The sequence below is a fragment of the Muntiacus reevesi genome, chromosome 1 (genome assembly GCF_963930625.1).
Source record: "Muntiacus reevesi chromosome 1, mMunRee1.1, whole genome shotgun sequence".
Classification (NCBI taxonomy): Eukaryota; Metazoa; Chordata; class Mammalia; order Artiodactyla; family Cervidae; genus Muntiacus; species Muntiacus reevesi.
Window position 1 is genome coordinate 120870913 of NC_089249.1, and position 20172 is coordinate 120891084.

General features: G+C 35.5%; 1 protein-coding gene across 7 annotated transcripts in view; it reads left to right on the plus strand.

Annotated features, from left to right (window-relative positions):
* Nucleotides 1-20172, plus strand: part of TTLL7 (tubulin tyrosine ligase like 7) — a 161346-nt gene that overhangs the window by 61039 nt on the left and 80135 nt on the right. For all 7 annotated transcript variants that reach the window (XM_065910221.1, XM_065910230.1, XM_065910204.1 and 4 more), the window contains exons 2-8: nucleotides 1878-2079; nucleotides 2295-2426; nucleotides 6959-7080; nucleotides 8039-8106; nucleotides 12176-12334; nucleotides 14206-14422; nucleotides 19068-19232. In XM_065910221.1, the coding sequence (XP_065766293.1) occupies nucleotides 2055-2079; nucleotides 2295-2426; nucleotides 6959-7080; nucleotides 8039-8106; nucleotides 12176-12334; nucleotides 14206-14422; nucleotides 19068-19232 (888 nt within the window). In that variant the 5' untranslated portion in view covers nucleotides 1878-2054. The remainder of the gene's footprint in view (nucleotides 1-1877; nucleotides 2080-2294; nucleotides 2427-6958; nucleotides 7081-8038; nucleotides 8107-12175; nucleotides 12335-14205; nucleotides 14423-19067; nucleotides 19233-20172) is intronic.

The following is a 20172-nucleotide window of genomic DNA, read 5'->3' on the forward strand; positions in this document are numbered from 1 at the left end:
CCCTACAGAAATTGAATTTGTGAGCCTCATTATTTAAGTCAGAAATGAACAAATCTGCTTTTACGGCCTATAACAATTATTGATTTATTGTTAGTAAAGTTAGGCAAATATTGTTCTTAAACTCTTGTTGCCTTCGTCACCTACTTTCAATGTAATAAGCACTCTGTTACTATAAGAGGATCTTTGTTTACTCCAATAACAAGGTGCTGGATAAGGACCTGTAAACTCAAATAGTTACCTCCCTAATGTATCAGACTTTCCAGAGAGGAATCAACTGAACTTTAGACTACTCCTTTCTTTTATTCTGAAAAATGATCCAGTATATTTCCAGCTTGGAATAGGAATCTATTATCAGGTTAGGGATGTTTATTGTGATTTCACTGTTTGAGGTATCATGAATTCCCAGAATATTCCTGTATCTTGCAGTATGGACTGCAGTAGGGTCACAAGCTTCTTATACATCTAGACAGTATATTCGCATGCTGCCTGAAAATAGTGGAGCTCAATGAACAGAATAATCAGACAGAATTAGGTTCAAAACCTAGGTTTTCTTTTTATAAGATGTTTTAACTTGATTTAGTTAACTTGTTTAGCCTTAATTTCCATATCTGGGATACTGGGGGAGATGAGACCCAAGTTCCAAATTTGTTAATCAGGTAAAATAGTTTAGATTCTTAACATAGTACCCGCCCACAGTTGGTCTGTAATAGATAATATTTCCCTAGTTTTGATTTTGAATTATTCTAGAGAATTATTGTAGTGAAAATAATTCCTGAAAAGAAATTAACTTCTAAATTTTCTTTAATAATTAGTCTTATTTTTAATGACTGTTGGGAGTAATGTATGAGTCACATTTTATTTAGCTGAATTTTCAAATACTTCTGAATTTCTCATAAACCTGATAATCTTTTGATAAAGATGTTGATCATACCTTTGTTTATTGTGACAGATTTTCTAACTTTTCATTATATTTGGAGACATTTTATGTTCAAGATTCTTGATGTATGATGGGAGAAATTAGAAAGCTGATAGTATAGTATAGTCAGGGTACAACCCCTAGGTTCATACATACTTACATAATGAAAATAAAAGTGAAATGTAATACAGGCCATGTTGGGGCATGGCCAAATCTAATTAGTTCATTCATTGTAAAATGTTTTATTGTGTTCCTCTGTATGCCCAAATAAGACCATTTTGGTAATTACTCCTCCCATTTTCTACTTTTCAAAATTGTTCTCATATTTAAAGGCATAACTCAAATGTGATCTTTTTGATGTAGTCACCCCCCTCCCTTGACGCACACCTTAAAAGGGAATTTCTTTTTTCTCCATTCTGTCAGCCTGTGACCTCTACCCTGGCACTGGCACTTATTTCACATTTAATATTAAAAGTGGAGCTGTAGCTAGGTTTCCAGGCATTGAGTTGAAGGTTGTATGGGGTCCTGATATCAGAGAGATACTATTTTAATCTCCACTTTGTCACTTACTTTCTTTGTAAAGATTTGTCCTTTCTGAGCTCAATGTATTTAGCTGTTAGAGATAAAAGCTACCTTATAGTTTTGTTGAAAGATTAAGTGGTTGATATAAGTGGCCTGAGATAGAAAGTGTTCAATAAATGGTAGTGAATAATGTTATTGTTTTTCTTGTTTGTGTAAATCATGTTATTTACAGTATGTAAATATGTTTCCTTTAGACTGTTCTTCTAAAAACAGAGGACTGTTGCTTGGCATTTTGCATAAGGTTTAATAAGTTAACTACATTTGTTTATTGACTTCATTAACTTCGATCTTTACTTGACTTTTAAAAAGAAGAATATTGACATATTGAAGAAAAAATATGAGTTGTTTTCTACATACCTTTGTTTTAAAATTCCTGCAGGTACCTTCTTATCTCATATAATTTCAGTGTCCTGAAATCTGAGGATTCCACCGAGATAATATGATAGGAACTTGCAGTGATTTGGAGCCGTATCCTACTTAGACTAATGCAGGTCTTCCAGGTTTCCTAAGAGCTACCACAGCAACACACACTGCTCATTGATCCGCACAGATAAGAATGCCGTCTCTGCCTCAGGAAAGAGGTAAGCAGCGTGATTTAGTCATGTGGACATGCTGTATAGATCTACATTTTATAGGTCATCATGGGTAATCTTTCCAAGAATTAAAAATCAATTGGGGACCCTTAAAGAATAAGAATTTATACTTTTACCTTGTTGGGGGGCGGAGCATTTGTGTTCTCTGGTATGGAGTCCTTATTATTTCAATGATATTTGGTTGGTTTACATTTCTTTTAAAGTTATTCAGGGACCTACTCCCCTGGATCTGAATACGGAATTGCCTTATCAAAGCACAATGAAAAGGAAAGTCAGAAAGAAGAAAAAGAAAGGAACCATTACAGCAAATGTTGCTGGGACAAAGTTTGAAATTGGTAGGTCTCTTCAGAATAGTGATATTTTCATAATTGTTGGGAAAGCTATTTGATGTTAAAAACAATGTAAAAATTCAGAGATAATTTTCTTCTATATAATGGATTTCTGAATGCCTTTTATAGAATTTTCTTTTTTATGACATATTTAACATGTCAATAACCAAATAGAACATCAGTGAAGCTCAAGAGCTCTAGGTATTGAGGAGATTGGATTAAATGTATATAATTTTAATGCTTAGTTTTTTTTTTTTTTCATTTTATAATAATTTTAATGCTTAATTTTAAAATCAAGTATAAAGTAATATGAACAGTAAAACAGAGTGGTTCTAGCTTTAATTTTGAAATACGGATGTGATTAGTTAGGACAATTATGTGAGTCTAATGAATTTTTCACTTGGGGCTAAAATTATTTTTAACTTTTAATATTCATTACTTTGTAAATAATTTTAAAAACAGATTAAAAATATTACATGTACACTGAAAACTGCAGAATTTGAGGTTCATATTAAACAATGAGAAACTGACTTAAAAATAGTGTAAGAACATATTTCTCTGTATGCTTTAAAAATAATTTGGATGATACTGTTTCTTTTTATTTGTATAATTTATTTTTTACATGTAAGCAGTATTTGCAGTGGAGAGAATAGGTAAGAATTAATTGCCTTAAATTAAGATATTCTTTCCCAGCATAGCACTGAGAAACTCATCACTACTACAAGTACTCAAATAATTTTCCTTTTTAAAACAAATAATTTTGCATTAAAAGAGTTGAGGAAAACCATATGAATCTCAAGGATATTAATTATTCTTACCCTTGTTAATCTTTGAGAGTCACATTTCCACTTACAGTATTTCACCAAAGTTCATCAGCAATCAATGGAATATTTCATAGGAATTGAGGTCCCCTAATACTCTGTTCTTCACAGAAAAAACTTCAAATTAAGTTAATGTGGGAGAGTGAGACGTGAGTTATTTACAGTGTATTTTCTAGCATGAAAAAGCAAGAGTAACCATTGTCAAAGTGATAGATGGGGAAGTGTTACTTCCCAGCTTGTTTGCTTTTAAGATTGTGGTGGGATTTATAAGGAACTTGATCTCGAGGAGAGTGTTTTTAGGTGTACTTCCCTGTCACCACCAAGGACTGAAGTTGCATTAGCCTTCTTCATCCTGATTCCAGACCTCTGTGCCGAGCCTGCTCAGTTGTGTTTAGCAAAATCCCTGCTCGGTCAGACTTGGAGACTTGGACCAGAGACTTCTGGGAGAAAACAGAGCAAGTATAGGGGAGGGAAAGAGACAGCTGGTCATGGGTCCAGGAGATAATGTTACCTTGCTTTCTCTTATTTAACCTAGTGATGTGCAACAGATTACTTCTTGTAGTTTAACTACTGCTCCTTTGACAGGCTGGATTATGTAATGAAAGATGATTAAGCCATAGTCAGGACACTTGTGTTTTCTTCCTGATGTTGCCTGTTTCCTCATGTGGAATACTTTAACCACTACTAATTTTACTATTAATGCTTTTGTAACCCTGGACCAAATATTTTCACATGGATTACCTCCCTTAGTCTTCCAGATAACCCTGTGAAATAGTCTGTGTTACTCCCTTGTTGCCACTTTCTCTGACTTTCCTTGCTCTAATAGTGAATTTGAAGTGGCTAATAGCCATGAGAAAATAAATAAGGAAAAATAAAAATAATAAAATTGAATGAAGCTTGTGGCTGATCAGAATATAATCTGCATTCCATGAAATCCTCGATAGTTAGAGATGTGTATGGATTTGACTCTGAGCTGCCTAGCAAGCAAAGCTAATAATTGCAAATAAGCAGGTATAGAATACGCAGTGCCCAGAAGATGAAACCATACTGGTTATTCAAAGGAAATGCAATGTGTCTATTCCCGAGTCTTGGGAAAAGTTTTTCCCATAATTTCTCATGGAGACACATTGTGGAATAGTGAACTACACTGTCATAGTAATCCTATAATTAATATATGATGAAACTTTATTACTTTTTGAAACACCCCTTAGGCACAGTTGCATAAATGAAAGCTCAGTGACAACAACTTCCTTAGGGTTGTACAGATGGCAAAAGTAGAACTTGAACCTTAATGAATTTGCTTCCAAATTTAGTGTTCTTTTTACTATATCATACTGCCTAAATAAAATATGAATCAAAATTTAGATTGAGTAACATTAAAATGTCCTCTATCTAAAATTCAGAGAGTTGTTACATGGATTCCTATTTTTAAAACTCCTGAACAGCTTCTGAAAGCTCTATGGGTCAAGGCAAAAAAAAGAAGTAGGCCAAGTTTGTGAGGAATATGTATTTGGCAATTTTTATTAAATGGGGACAAGACAGATTGTAGAAGGAATACTTAATTATGCAAGGAGAAATGTGAGAAAAATGGTTGGTGTGGTTATCTCTATTTTACCAATAAGGGAATTTGGTTTGGTAGAAATTATATATTGAGGCAATTATTTCAGTTCTTTTTTTAAGAGAACTCCTAAAAGACTCAGCTGGTAAAGAATCCGCCTGCAATGTGGGAGACCTGAGTTCAATCCCTGGGTTGGGAAGATCCCCTAGAGAAGGGAAAGTCTACCCACTCCAGTATTCTGGCCTGGAGAATTCCATGGACTGTACAGTTGATGGGGTTGCAAAGAGTCAGACACGACTGAGCAACATTCACTTCGTTTCACTTTCCTAAAAGGCCAGCATTTAAAAGCATGCATTTAGACTTTGGCTGCTAACAACCTTGTATTCGGAACTGACATGTTAAAGGAATTTCTTTTCTATGCAATGGAGGATGGTATGCTTAAAAGTATGCCAATTGATTTCTAAAATTTCATTTCAAACAAAAATATGAGTAGATAGCTTAGCTGAAAAAAAGTGACAGTTTAATGCCCAACATTATTTTTTTTTTTTTGAAGTTCAACTCTTTCAGCTCTGCAAGCTTTGAATTTCATAGTAAGAGAGATTTATATAAGACTGACCTTACAAATTTGATTTTGTGAATTTAGAGAAAGAATGCATTATTTCCACCATTGTTATGTATCTGAATGTTTCCATCCTCACCAGCTCATGTTTACATTAATACCCGCATTTTAGTAGTTCATTATACCCGCTCTGTCTGCAACTACTGCCAGTGTCATTTCTCTCATCAAGGTCTTCCTAGTGATTTCTGAGAGGCCTGGGACAATGACTTGCATGTACTTGGGACCGTGTCTGCTTCTGAGCTGCAGTTTTGACCTAGACATTGTTTTCTGCTTGTGAGCCAGTTAAAAGAACTCTCCCAGGCTGTGTCATTGTGGTCTTCCCCCTCCCCATGAGCTCTAGATGACACAGAAGCTCCTGGGTCTCAGGATGCCAATGCTGCCCGGTAGTCTGAGGCAGAAAGAGGAACAGCCCTTTCCCCAGATTTGTACTCTATGTTGTCACCTGGGCCTTCAGAACAACCCCAAGTTTTATCAAGCTGCTCATGGAAAAAAGTAGCTTCACCCCAACAGTCCTCTCCCTAACCTCATTCGTCTGCAGTCCCTGTCCTCTTCTATTATTATGCCTGTGTTCCAGCTATTATTGCATGAAAAGCCTGTTCTGTCTCCATGATCAAAAAGAAATCAAGAGTCCCTTGGACTTGAGACCAACTGGTATCTGGTCATTAGTTTCATACTTCAGCCAAGTATACTTAGACAGTTAACCCCTTTTTACTATATCTTCCTATCTATGGGCAATAAAAGGAAAGTAGGCATTGAAACACTCCTGTCTAGTTACACTATTATATTAAGACTCCAAATTCTATTGGAACCCAAAGTTTATCCTAAGTATTTCTGATTTTATTCTAAACTTGAAATACATGGGAAGAAAGATATCAATATGTTAATTGTTATATCCAGTATTGTGGAATTTATAAAGCATGATTTTCTCTGAACATATTTTTTGTGCTTAGGATTAGAGGGTCGGGAGCTGATGGAAGGGCCAGAGTTTCTAGATCTCTACTATAATTCTGCTTTATTATTTTGTATCCTATGTCAGTATAACTGACTTGGTTTTAACTGCTAAAAATAATTTGAATTAGGGAGGTGGAAAGTATAGGGTGGGTCTGATGATCAGGGACTATTTTTATCCTTTCTTTTTGTACCTAGCCCAAGGGCATGAAAAAGCCATAAAAGTACATTTTCCTGAGTCGAGGTGTTGTGTCAGCTGTGTGTGTGTTTGCACTGAGCTATGCATAGTCACTAAGCTCTTTAACAGGATTGTGTGCCTGTTATATTTCAGAAAATTGAAACTAAGGATTTTGGGTGCCAACTAAAAGCAGTTCTCTGTTGCTGTTGAGTATAATCTAGCCTTAGATAATTCACTGTACCTAAATTAAGGTTATGCTATAACTAATGGAAATTTTACAGATAAAATTCTGTGAGCTAAAATTGATATATATATATATATATAATATGCATATATATACATATATAAGATTTTCACGATGACTATGTTTCAGAAGCATTTTAATTTTGGTTTAACTTAACTGTTTACTTGCAGTTCGTTTAGTAATAGATGAAATGGGATTTTTGAAAACGCCAGATGAAGATGAAACAAGCAATCTTATATGGTGTGATTCTGCTGTTCAGCAAGAGAAGATTGCAGAGCTGCAGAATTACCAGGTAGGAAATTAATCATGACCAATTATTGGTCAGTAGGAAAATTCTATGAATTCCATTATAGTTTTCTTTAGGTAAGGTTCTTAATATGTTGACATATCAATTCATTTCTCCCTGATGGCCCCGATGGATCAGTGAGTAAAGAGTCTGCGTGCAGTGCAGGAGACACCGGAGATGCAGGTTGGATCCCTATGTTGGCAAGATTTCCTGGAGGAGGAAATGGCAACCCACTCCAGTATTCTTGCCTGAATGGGCTTCCCCAGTGGCTCAGCAGTAAAGAATCCTCCTGCCAATGTAGGATACACAGGTTTGATCCCTGGGTTGTGAAGATCCTCTGGAGAAGGAAATGTCAACCCACTCTAGTATTCTTGCCTGAGAAATCCCATGGACAGAAGAGCCTGGCGGGCTACAGTCCATAAGGTCTGGAAGAGAGTCAGACATGACTTAGCGACTATACACACAACACAATTTACCTGACTAGCCTGTTGCCTGAGGACTGTGTCCTTTCAGATTTAACTTTAAGCTCTTTCCATCTTTAAGGAAGAATTGATAGAGGAAAGCTCTTCCTAGGCTGGTGCTCTGCATTATGCATAGAGATGAACGATGTGAAATAGATGGCATAAAGGCATCTGAATACAGCCATCTCTTATAATGTCAGCTATGTGTAATTTGCCTTCATTATTTTATTATTAGAATGTAATACAAGTACATTAAAAAATAAAAACGAAATACATGGAGTTTTAGGCTATTGAGATTTTGTATAGCTCTCCTTTACCTGTTTTTGTAGTGATTTGTATAAAATTGACTGTAGACAGCAAGTCCATTTTCACCAGTTTTTTTAGTCTTTAGTCTCTTACTAAAAAACACTAAACACAAAGGATGACTGTAACTGTATCATAGTATAAATGAATATATCCATTAGGTCAATGAGAATATTAATGTTTACCTTTTTATTTTGCAGAGGATCAACCATTTTCCAGGAATGGGGGAGATCTGTAGGAAGGATTTCCTAGCGAGAAATATGACCAAGTAATCTTCATTTTCTTGTAATAGAGAAGACCTATTAAAAATTACATAGTGCTATCTTTAACAAATTAACATTGATTTGAAATGGAATTTCAGTGGAAGAGATAGAATTTCAGAGCTGGAAGGGTCTTAAAATTTTCCTGGTTCTGTTCTTTGACTTTGCAGAGGAGGTAATTGAGGGTCAGAGACATGAATACCTTGTGTAAAGTCAAAGTTAAGAGCAGAGCTGGAGTAGGATCTTGGTCTTCAGAATTTCAGGGTTCTTTTCACTGCAACTTGCTATCTCTCCAGCAAAAGAAATTGTTTGTTTAAATGTAAGAAGTTTTCTGTACATAACATTTAATATATGCTCACTTATTTTCAGTTAAACCTTGTACAAACTAATTTGTCGCATTTTATCCCTCATGTGGGTGTGTTCAGAATACTGGTTATTGAGCATCTGATATGTGCCAAGCTCTGTAATAGGTGCCTGTGTGCACACACGTAGAACACATGTATATGTGCCCACTCAGGGCTACATGCACAGATATTTACTTTGGAGACCATTATTTAGAGTAATAATATGCCTTCATGGGAAAAACTGTTAACAGGTAAAGTGTTATGAAGAATATATTGCAGAATTTTTCTGCAGTTTATATTTCTGTTTATTAGATTTTTTATTTTCAGAAAGTTGATAAATTGAGAAAAAATATTAAAAAGAGGATTCTTTCACAGATGAAGGTTAGGAAGATGCTTGTAATTCAAGAAATATTAGTATTCATCCATGTGAAAGCTTATAATCCATTCACACAACAATATTTTTTGCATGTCTATTATATGCCCTTGAGACTGCTAGCTTTGAAGTAAACAAGTTAATTAGAGCCTAGTTTTTGCCTAGAACTCACATTTTAGTAAGAGAGGAGCACTGATGCATAAATAGTTTGGTGCTGTCACATTCGAGGTAGAGACTGTGACAAAGAAGGTGGGAGAGATTCTTTATGAAACAGCAGGGAAGGGTTTCTGGAGAAATTAAATTATGAGATGGATATTGAAAGGAGTAAAGGAGTTCACCCTTTGAGAAGAAGATAAGAAAATTGTAGGCAAAGACAACAGTGGGAGGAGGTATAGGGAGACTTAAATCACATGATATGTTTGGGAGAACCTCAAGCAATTTTTATGGTTAAATAGGATATTGGGAGCTCAACCTCAGATGATGCTGGAAATAAATGTAAAGACTAAGCTGTGTACACTGTATTATTGTATTTTGTTTAATCATTTAATCATCGTTTGTTTAATCTCTTTACTCAACAAACATTTCTGCCTATCCTGAGAGAAATGAGGAGCTATTTAATGGGCCTCGGCAGATAAATAATCTGTTTTAGATAGTTTTGTGACACCATAGGACAATGGATTCAATGAAGGTAGGACCAGAGAGTGAAAGCCCTGGAAGAGATGCTTGTCATTATCTAGTTCAGAAATAATGAACATCTATTGATCCAAAAGAGAGATAGGACGAATGGGGAAGAGAAGATAAATCTGAAAGATATAAAGAACATGGCATTGCTGGGACTTGAAAACTGCTCTGATGTGAGAATTGAAGGAAAGGGGGCGAGAAGTCTCCAAGATTCTTAGGTTTCTGGATTGGGATGTTATGTGGAGGGTGTGATTTGTTAACCTAGGAATTACAAGGATGGACTTCAGAGGAATGGGAATGAACCTCTAATTTGGACATGTGTTTCTTTTAAGTCATTTGTTTCCATTTAACACATATTTACTAAGCGTCTGTTAAATGCCAGGCATTGTGCTGGGCTCCGAGCACATGAAGTGATCAAAAGCAGAGCTATGGCTTTTACAGCCTTGCATTGCAGTTGTGACAAGTGCCATGAAGTAGAGGTATGTAGTCCTAAATTAGCGCATAGTGAAGGACGTCTAACTTAAGGAAGCTTTGGAGAGTTTCCCTGAGGAAGTGATATGGAAGCTGAGATATGAATGATGAGTAGGAGTTTATTGGTGCAGATGATATGTAATAGCCTTCTGGGCAAGAAGGATAGTATGGGTCTAGGTCCTGTGCTGGGAGAAAACATGGATAGTCTAGATTCTGAAATAAGGCCAATGTAGCTGGAACACAGAGACGTTGATGGGGAGCAGTGGGGGAGATTGGTTCACGAGTGATTTTTCAGGATGACAATCTTTATCCTAAATGCCACAGAAGAGGAGGGGGAGATGAAGTTGATAATATGACCAAATTTGCATTTCTCCAGGATCCTTCTGGCTGCTTTGTAGAGAACAGAAGTCTATGGCCCAGGAGAGGCAAGAGGATTAAATGTAGACCCATTAGTAGGCTATTGCAATTAGGCAGTTTTCCATTCTGTAGAATCCTTGCAAGTCTCCTTGGGGAAAAAAAGATCTTCTATTAGGTAAAAAGTGATGACCAAGTAATATTAAAAATAGAGTTAAAAAAAAGCATGTTCAATATCATTTAGTAAATCTATGACAGAACTCTGAGCAGAAATTATTCCAGTATACCAAATTCCTAAGTAAGACTGCTTGTCTCTTTTGAAGCTACATATTTTTACATTAAATGATTTGTGCTAGATCACCTAAACTGAATAAAGTATTTTTCTTGAATATATGTATGCTTGGATCTTTTTCAAATGAATAAATGGTATTATTCATAAACACTTCATGGTTCATTTTAAACATATTGTTCTATTAAAGGTTTAACTTAATCTAATTTTATATTATTACAAATTTATTTATAAAAGTATAAATACATGTAAGGGTGTTGGAAGCAAAAATGGTGTTGTTATTGTGCTTCCGTTAGATTTGTGTGTGTTTGTGTATTTCAGACCAATCAATGTTAGCCTATTTTGTAGTGAGGTTGTTTAGCTGGTTGGTATATTTTGGATTTGATAGGTGGAGTTGGTGATATTTTTCTTCTTACAGTGGAAACATAAATTTTTTTACAGGGTTCTCTTGAAAGAGCACTTGAAGTATAACTGTATGACCTTCTAGTCATGGAGTCCAGTGGCTTATATATTCCACACTCTAGTCTTACAAAATGGTCCTACTTCTGTGCACATTGTATACTAGGGTCCCATTTTAATTTTGACTAATCTCATTTGGGAATAATATTTGCTCATCTATAAAAGACTTGCATACATTTATAAAGAAGACTTTTTGAAACAATCAGATTTTTCTTTAATAGACAATAATTTAAAATATTTCTACTGTTTTAAAAATTGTCATTGAGAAACAATCAGATTTTTCCTTAATAGACAATAATTTAAAATATTTCTACTGTTTTAAAAATTGTCATTGAGAATCAGTGTGTACGAAATAAATAGCATTTGGATTAATCAAAAGCAAACATTTTATATCTAGTATTGTATCAATATCCCTAAGTTATGTATTGTATAGGCAGCCTGATTTATAGCAAATACAAAAATGTCAGGACAAACATTATAGCAATAAAAACACATGCGTAGGTAGATAGTAGTTCATATAAGCAAAACCTCTGCTGACTCAGAGGTTTCACTGGTTTTCTCACAGAAGTAGTAACACTCAAAAAGTACTGGGGTAAAAGGCAATTTGAAAGTTCCTCCCTGTGTATGACCCAGTGAACTCCAAATCATCTTTTAAGGGGCAGTATGAATGACACCTGACTGTAAACCATATTGACCACCCTCATCCCAGAGCCACATTTTACCTTGCCTTATATAACTTTTTTGCAGTTATCACATTGTATTTAATTAATGGCTTGTCTGTGAATACCTTAGAACCAAGACCATGTTAATCCTCAGTGCCCAATATATAGCATATACTCAAACATTTGATCTATTAATATGTAAATTAGTACATAGGGCAGAAATTCTTGTCTGTTTTTTTCACTACTATATCCTTAGTATCTAGAATAGTGCTTAACAAGTAGTAGGTGATTAATAGGCATTTTAAAAAATGAGTCAATGAATGGATCAATAAATGAAGAAATGGAGGGAATTTAAATCATTGTAGTAAATATCAGTAGCACAGAGATAGGAAGTTTAGACAAGTTGGAATAGAAAGAACTTTTCATATTATCTCTAATTTATAGAATGATCAAGTCCCGGCCTCTGGATTATGCCTTTGTTCCTCGAACATGGATCTTCCCTGCTGAATATACACAATTTCAAAACTACATGAAAGAATTAAAGAAAAAAAGAAAGCAGAAGACTTTTATAGTAAAACCAGCTAATGGTGCAATGGGTCATGGGTAGGTATTTTTCATCTAGAATACATAAAATTTTTAAACAATTGGGAGAAAGACTAAATGTAGGCATTTGCTCATGGTTGAGTTCTAATATGAAAAAATAATAAAATGGATCCCTAATTGTTGCTTATTACGCCTCTTAGATGTATAGGGTAATATTTTTCATCAGATTGGGAGATTTCCAGCCATTAATGCTTCAGAGTATTTTTTCCCCTTTTTTACCTTTTGAGACTGCCTTTATGAGCATGTTGGTATTATTAATATTGTCTTGTAGGACTCTCAAGTCAGTTCATTTTTTTTTTTATTTTTACTTTCTTATTTCTCAGACTAACCTCAATTGATTTATCTTCAAGTTTGCTGATTCTTTTCTGCCTTCCCAAATCTTATGTTTAACCCCTCCAATGAATTTTTGCTTCAGTTACTGTACTTTTCAACCTCAGAAGTTCTGTTTGGCTCCCACCCACCTTCCCCACCACCTTTGAAATATAATTTATGTCTCTACTGATATTATGCCTTTGTTGAGATATTATTCCTGTGATTTCCTTCCGTTCTTTGTACATGATTTCCTTTAGCTCTTTGAGCAAATATAAAATAGTTGATTTAAATAATTTATTGTCTAGTAAACAAAATGTCTTGATTTCTTTGGGTCTAGTTTCTATTAATTGAGAATTTTTCTTTGTATGGGCCATACTTTGTTTATTTTTTTGCACGACTGATGATATTTTGTTGAAAACTGGACATTGTGAATATTGTAATGCAGCAACTTTGATAATTAGATTCTGCTCTACAGGGTTTTTTGTTACTGTTTGTTCTAGATGCTGTTTATTTGTTTAGTGACCTTTTTGAAACAGTTTTGTAAAGTCTCTATTCTTTATTGTGTGTGGTCTCTGAAGTTCCTGTTCTGTTAGGCCAGTGGTCAGCTGTAATTGTCCAATCTGTTAGTATTTGAACAGAGATTTCCATAAACACTTGGAACAAAAAAACTCCCCCAATCCTTGCAGATGGGGTTGTGTGTGTATGTGTGTGTGTGTGTGTGTGTGTGTGTGTGTGTGTGTGTATGCATGTTGTAGCATATGCTTCAGTGCTCAGCTAGGCATTTGCAACTCTGCTTTAGCCTTCCCTTCCTGCTTATACAGAGCTTGATGGTTACCTAGGGCCTTCTCAAGTCTTTTCCTGAGCATGCATTTAACCCTGGGCATGCATATGGGCTTCTAGAATCTTAGAAATAGTTCAGAGCTTTTCAAAGCCCTTCTTCCCCAAAGAGTCTCGTTCCCCAGTCTTTTATCTCAATCTTTTCAGTTAGTCTGTCGATTCCCCCAAACATTTGTTGCCTTAGGCAGCAGGGACTAATACATCTGTCTCTAAATGTTTATCAGCATTTGTCTCCCCTCCCCCTCCCCCAAGTAGCTGCCTCAGCACTGGGAGAGTTCTCAATGAGACAAGATAAAAGCAAATCCTTTGAGATCCTCCAGGGGACCCCCAAACTGATTTAAACACATGGACAAACAAAGCAACCCCAAGAATAGGTCTGTTCTGCTACCTCTAGAACCAGTGCCCATAGTAGGAACAGAGGCTGCTACTCAAGGCCACTGCTGAGCTGGGAGATGGAGTGGTACCAGAGTAAATTAAAATGCAAAGAAGTTCTTTTAGAGAGATTCAACTGTTTTGTTTTTGTTTTATTTTTTATTACAAGTTCCCTGGTTATTACAAGCTTTTGGTTTGTATCCAGGATTCCAAAAAATTGCTTCTGACAGTATCTTTATGCTATTTTTTTTGTGTGTATGTGATAGAATCACTTTCCTCTTAGTAGTGTCTGCAACTTTGTAAACATCTTGACTTCAAAATTATTCTTTTAATCTTTTCTTTAAATTTAGGATTTCTTTGATAAGAAATGGTGACAAGCTTCCATCTCAGGATCATTTGATTGTTCAAGAATACATTGAAAAGCCTTTCCTAATGGAAGGTTACAAGTTTGACTTAAGAATTTATATCCTGGTAACATCATGTGATCCACTAAAAATATTTCTCTACCATGACGGACTTGTGCGAATGGGAACAGAGAAGTACATTCCTCCTAATGAGTCCAACTTGGTAAGTGGTACTAGACACTATGATTTTATACATTTGTTCAGGATCTGCTTTTTAAAATGCCCATTGTGTATAAGCGTTAAATGAACAAAATTCTTTCTGTCAGACTTTTATAGTCTAGAAGAATTACATACATAAACAGGACTGCCTCTAATTTATAGACAGCTTTGTGAAAATTAGAAAAAAATATGTATCTCCTGTTCCAGGAAGGCTGATTAGGAAAAGGCACCCCCTCTGGGTCCTGTGAGCATAAGGGTGGGTTTTGAAGTATGTATGTGTATATAGTGGTCCTGGATGGAAGTGACTGATGTGAAATATAAGTTAAAATAATATGCCGTTGAGAAGTGCAGATAAAGTGTAATGGAATTGAGTGTAGGAATAGATTTTGTTCAATTTCTCACAGTGAAGGGGGAATTTGAGCAGGTTTTGTATGAAAGGTATGTTTTAGAATGTGGGAGAAAATACATGAAATAGAGAAAGAAAATTTTATCAGAAAGTAGAGTTATAATTTTTATTGGAAGAAAAGAGAGGGTTTTAAATTTATGTTAACTAATTATGAAGTAGAGAAATACATTGGCAGTTTTGGGATACATTTAAAAATCGTATTTAGTGGAGATTTTTATATTTTTCCATTAAGATTACCTTTGTGAAGCCATAACATATAAATGAAAGCCATGCCTGTATAGTTTATGAAGGTCTAACTATAATTTATTATCATAATTTATGATAAAAGTCATAACTGTAATTTGTAGTTTATGAGGGATAAACTGTAATTTATTCTCCACACGTAAGAGTTCAGTTAACCTCTACCTCTTTTTTTGGATCTACTAATTATAGTAAAAATTACACCTAATTAAGAATTGCTTCCCATTTTTGTCAAAGGCCTGGTTATTGCTCTTCTCCAATATTATGTCCATAATTAACTCCACGGAGTGGTCATTTTCCAAAATTAAATAATGACTGATCATAAAGGTTACTAATGTTCAGTTATCTAAAAAATGTTTTAGACCTGGTCAAGGAAGAAGTAAGGGAACTGCCATAATTTTTACAGGAAAGGAAGATGAAAGAAAGCAGCATCTCTTTAAAGGTCATAAGGTGTAGATATATCCAGTCTCCAAGTAATGTTTGGACTCTACTGCATTCTAGACATTGTGCTGGCTTTGGAAAAACAGTGACCATGTACTTGATCTTACAAAGCAACAATCTAGTGGGGAGACAGAAAATAAGATAAGCAATTATAATGCCTAGTGATGAGTGTAATGGTTTAAGAAACTGAGGGTACTATGGCAGTGTATAGCAGGGGCATCTAACTCAATTGGAGATGAAGGTTAGAGAGGGAGTTTATAAAGTAAATAGTGAATAGTTTGAATAGTGAGGGGTTAACTAGGCCAGAAATGGAGTGGGATGGGTTAAAACTCCAGGTAGAAGAGTGGTCCAGAGATGAGAGGGAGCATGTTTTGTCTGCAAAGAGTAGATGTGTTCAGCATGGCTGAAGCCCAGACTAAGAAGGGCTTCCTAGGTGGTACTAGTGGTAAAGAACCTGGCTGCCAATGCAGAAGACTTAAGAGATGTGGGTTTGATCCCTGAGTCAGGAAGATCCCCTGGAGGAGGGCATGGCAACCCACTCCAGTATTCTTGCCTGAAGAATCCCATGCACAGAGAAGCCTGGTAGGCTATGATTCATAGGGGTGCATAGAATCAGACATGACTGAAGCAACTTAACATACATACGCAGACTAAGACAGGATGGATGTTCAGACATCAGGATGGAGAACCCTAGAGGCCAGATCTTGGTAGACCATAGCTAGGATTATAGAATTTACCCTTAGAGTAAAGGAAGCATTGAAATATATTAAACACGGGAAAGAAGGAATGAGATTTTTGTCCTAAAAGGGTCACCTGGTCTACAGTGTGGGGAATGTGAGATGGTGCTATAAATGGATGGGAGAGACTAGAGTAAGGGGGATAAGAAACTGTATTCTGGTCTAACCATGTGTGAGAAAAAAGATGACGTAATTTGAAGTAAAGAATAAGAATACAGGTTTCAGATATATCTATGGTAACATAGATAGCATTGACATACTGACAGGTTGATTTGTTGAATGAGGGATTGAAGAGAGAAATTAAGGATAAAACTCAGGAGTTTTGGCACAGACAGTTGGGTGGATGGGTGACATTCACTGTGATAGGGAGTACAGCAGCTTTTAAAGGCTTTGCAAAAAGCTGATGTGTCTGGTTTGAGATGCCCATATAACTTCAAAATGGATCTATACTATTGGCATTTGGATATACAGTTTAGGTCTGATGTTCAGATGAGAGAGGTGAGCTACAGGCATAATCTGGGGCTTGTCAGGTCATAGATTATAATTAAAATAGTTGGTGTGGGTAAGGCTGGATTATATAAATGTAAGGCAGATAGTCAGGTTTTGAGAGGAAAGAGGAAGGGACCAGATAGGAAAAGGTAAGACATAGAAGCTCATTTGGATGATAAAGTGATTTATTCCAGTTTCTTAAGTTGTATGTATATAGTTTGCTTAAGTACACTGGGTTAGGAAGTCGTATTGAAGATTGAGAGTCAGGAGATGTGGCCTCTAGGTTTTGCTTTGCCAAGTACTGTTGAGTCACATCGTCCCCTGGCTTCAGTTCTCATTTGTATGAAAAGGTATATTCTCTTGTATAAACCTCAGTGTTCCTCATATACCTCTAAAATTTCATGATTGAATTCGTACATGAAGGTATGAAAAATTTAAAGAGTGAAATACAAAGCTTTATCTAAAATGAGGTCACCTTATGTAAAAGAAGTTTAAGAAAAAAAGGAGGAAAAAGGAAACCAAAATGCTCCCATTTGGTTGTTTTGGGACAGCAGACTGCTGCATATTTTTTTCCCTCTTCATATTTCTAATTTTTAAAATAGTGTGTATTTTATGCATTTTGTCTTAAGTAAGAATTAAATATTGGTAAACTACATATAAAGAGATCATATAAGAGAATTTCAGAAATTGAAATATAATGAACATTCATTTTTTTGCTACCAATGTATCAGTCCACCAATCCTTGTAAAACTTTGTAATCCCAATTAATTATTTTGGGCCTATACATTGAAAAATAGGATAGAGAATGTAGGTTGCTATAGATTCATAGCTACCATCACTTCCCCTTGTGAAAAATGTCCAACTGACAATTCACTGATGGGGATTTTTTGTCAAGGTAGATGTGAAATTGTGGAATTTCCAATCCTACTTACAAAGATAATGTTTTAAGAAAAATGCAGTTTCATTTCTCTTTCACTAGGATAGCTAGAATTTTTATTATTGCTGTTAGTATTCTGCCAAATGGAGAGCTCCTCAAAAATTATTTTCCAAACCAAAAAATGATTTCTAGTTTGTAAACTAGGAAATGTTATAGTTTGATTAATTTTCTTTTTCTTTAAATCAAACACTTAAAATTAGACAAGCTTGAGATTTATGCACTTTCTTTTAACTATCACTTAAAGCTTTTTCCACTGTGTCTGTCTTATTCGTCTTTGTGTCCACAGGGCCCAGCACACATTCCTCCCAGTAGTGGATGTTCCTAAAATTTTGTTCAATGAATGAAAAAAAAATTCGTAATTACTTGTGGGCTTGTGGATTAGTAAATACATGTATTTACTAATTTATATTAAATACATAAAATAACATGTAGCTCATATGATCAGTTCTATATATTTGTTTCAAAGATTTCAGTACTATAGACTTAAGTAACTGTAGTAAAAATAAAATATGATCTAAATATCATTGGTTATTAACAAATCAAAATAATAATCATATGCTTGAAGTATATATTAATTGCAATGCAACATAGTTATGTAAAGTGGTCTCTGGGAGTAGGATCATGAGTGAGTGTTTATGATAGGTTGACATGGAGCCGTTAAATCATGAGAAGGTTTAAATTTTGAGTTCTTTTTCAAGTTTATTTGAGGATAACAGTGTCAGCAAACATAAGACTATAAGGAGACTAAGACCCCTAAGAGCGCCAGTATGGAGCACTGTAAATTTACGGTTAGTCATTCAGACACGTGCACAGCGTTGTGTGGTGTTTCTGTCTGCCGACCCTAAGTGTCGTCTGTCGTGTTAACAAGTCACAGTGATCTCCCAGCCAGGATGGCAGAGCAGAGGTTGTGGCTGGTATTCCGCTTCTGTTTCCGCTACTTACTTGAACTTTTACTTTAAAATTTTTGTTGGAAAAGACCCAGAATGCTGTCTCAGAAAATTCTTTTCCCAAAACAAATTAGGATGAAAATTTTAGAAAAACATGAAAACAAACCAACTAAGAAAAGCAAGCTTCAGAGTTAGAGCACTTTTCTTGCTTAGCAATATATAGTTTTGCATTTTCATTTAATTACCCTACACATCATTATTATTTTCATACTTCTATGGTAGATATATTTTCGGTAACATACAGAGTAACTTTGTAGATGACTCTATTCACAATCCTTTTCAGAAAAACGTGCCATTGAATTTTATTTGAAAATTATATAATCATGAAATTATCAATCTGCATATTTTAAACTTTAAAATTGTCTTTTCTTTTTGGATACTTTCTTTTCTGTGAAACCTTGTGGTTCTACAGTTTCATAGGTGATAATAACTTTGGTTCTTACTTGTTACAGACCCAGTTGTACATGCATCTGACAAACTACTCTGTGAACAAGCATAATGAACGTTTTGAAAGAGATGAAACTGAAAACAAAGGCAGCAAACGTTCCATCAAATGGTTTACAGAATTCCTACAAGCAAATCAGCATGATGTTGCTAAGTTTTGGAGTGATATTTCAGTAAGATTGTACCATTTCATAATTTTAATTGTCTCTCCTCATATTAATTGAAAGGATCATCAACTATTTAAAATAAAGAACCCGTTACATTAGGTTGAGCAGATATAGTGTATTTTAATGAAGAAAGTGGTTTGTAAAAAGTAGATATGTAGTACTAATAGATAAGTAGCACTTTTACTGCCCATGATTGGAAAGGGAATTTTAAATGGAGGCCAAAGCATAAGTCAGGTTTTCCTGGTAGCTCAGCTGGTAAAGAGTCTGCCTGCAATGCAGGAGACCCTGGCTCTATTCCTGGGTTGGGAAGATCTGCTGGAGAAGAGATAGGCTACCTACTTCAGTATTCTTGGTCTTCCCTCGTGGCTCAGATGATAAAGAAATGGCCTGCAATGAAGAAGACCTGGGTTCGATCCCTGGGTTGGGATGTTGCCCTGGAGAAGGGAATGGCTACCCACTCCAGTATTCTGGCCTGGAGAATTCCATGGACAGAGGAGCCTGGCAACCTACAGTCCTTGGGGTCCCAAAGAGTTGGACACGACTGAGCAACTTTCACTTTCACTTTTCAAAGCATAAGTCAAGGCATGGAGGTACGAGAATAGTTAAAAGAGGTCCAGATTGGCACATATTTGTATTTGTGGGAGATTCATGAGGACTTATGATAATATATGTGAAGACTAAGTTTTAGGCCTGAAAAGCAAGGCTTAACTTGGTAGACAGTATGGATTCATTCAGTTTTTAAGGGAAGAGAGTAATAATGCCAAAGGCCTTGAATTTAAAAGATAAATCAGAATGAGTGCTAGATGATTTGAGCAAAGACCATGAGTAGATAGAGGAGGGTGCTTGAGAGTAGCTTAAGTGAAAAGGATGGTCTGAATTGAAAGAGGTGACAGTGAGGTGGACCTTAGAGATGAACTGAATGTTCAGAATGGGGAGGTGGGAAAGA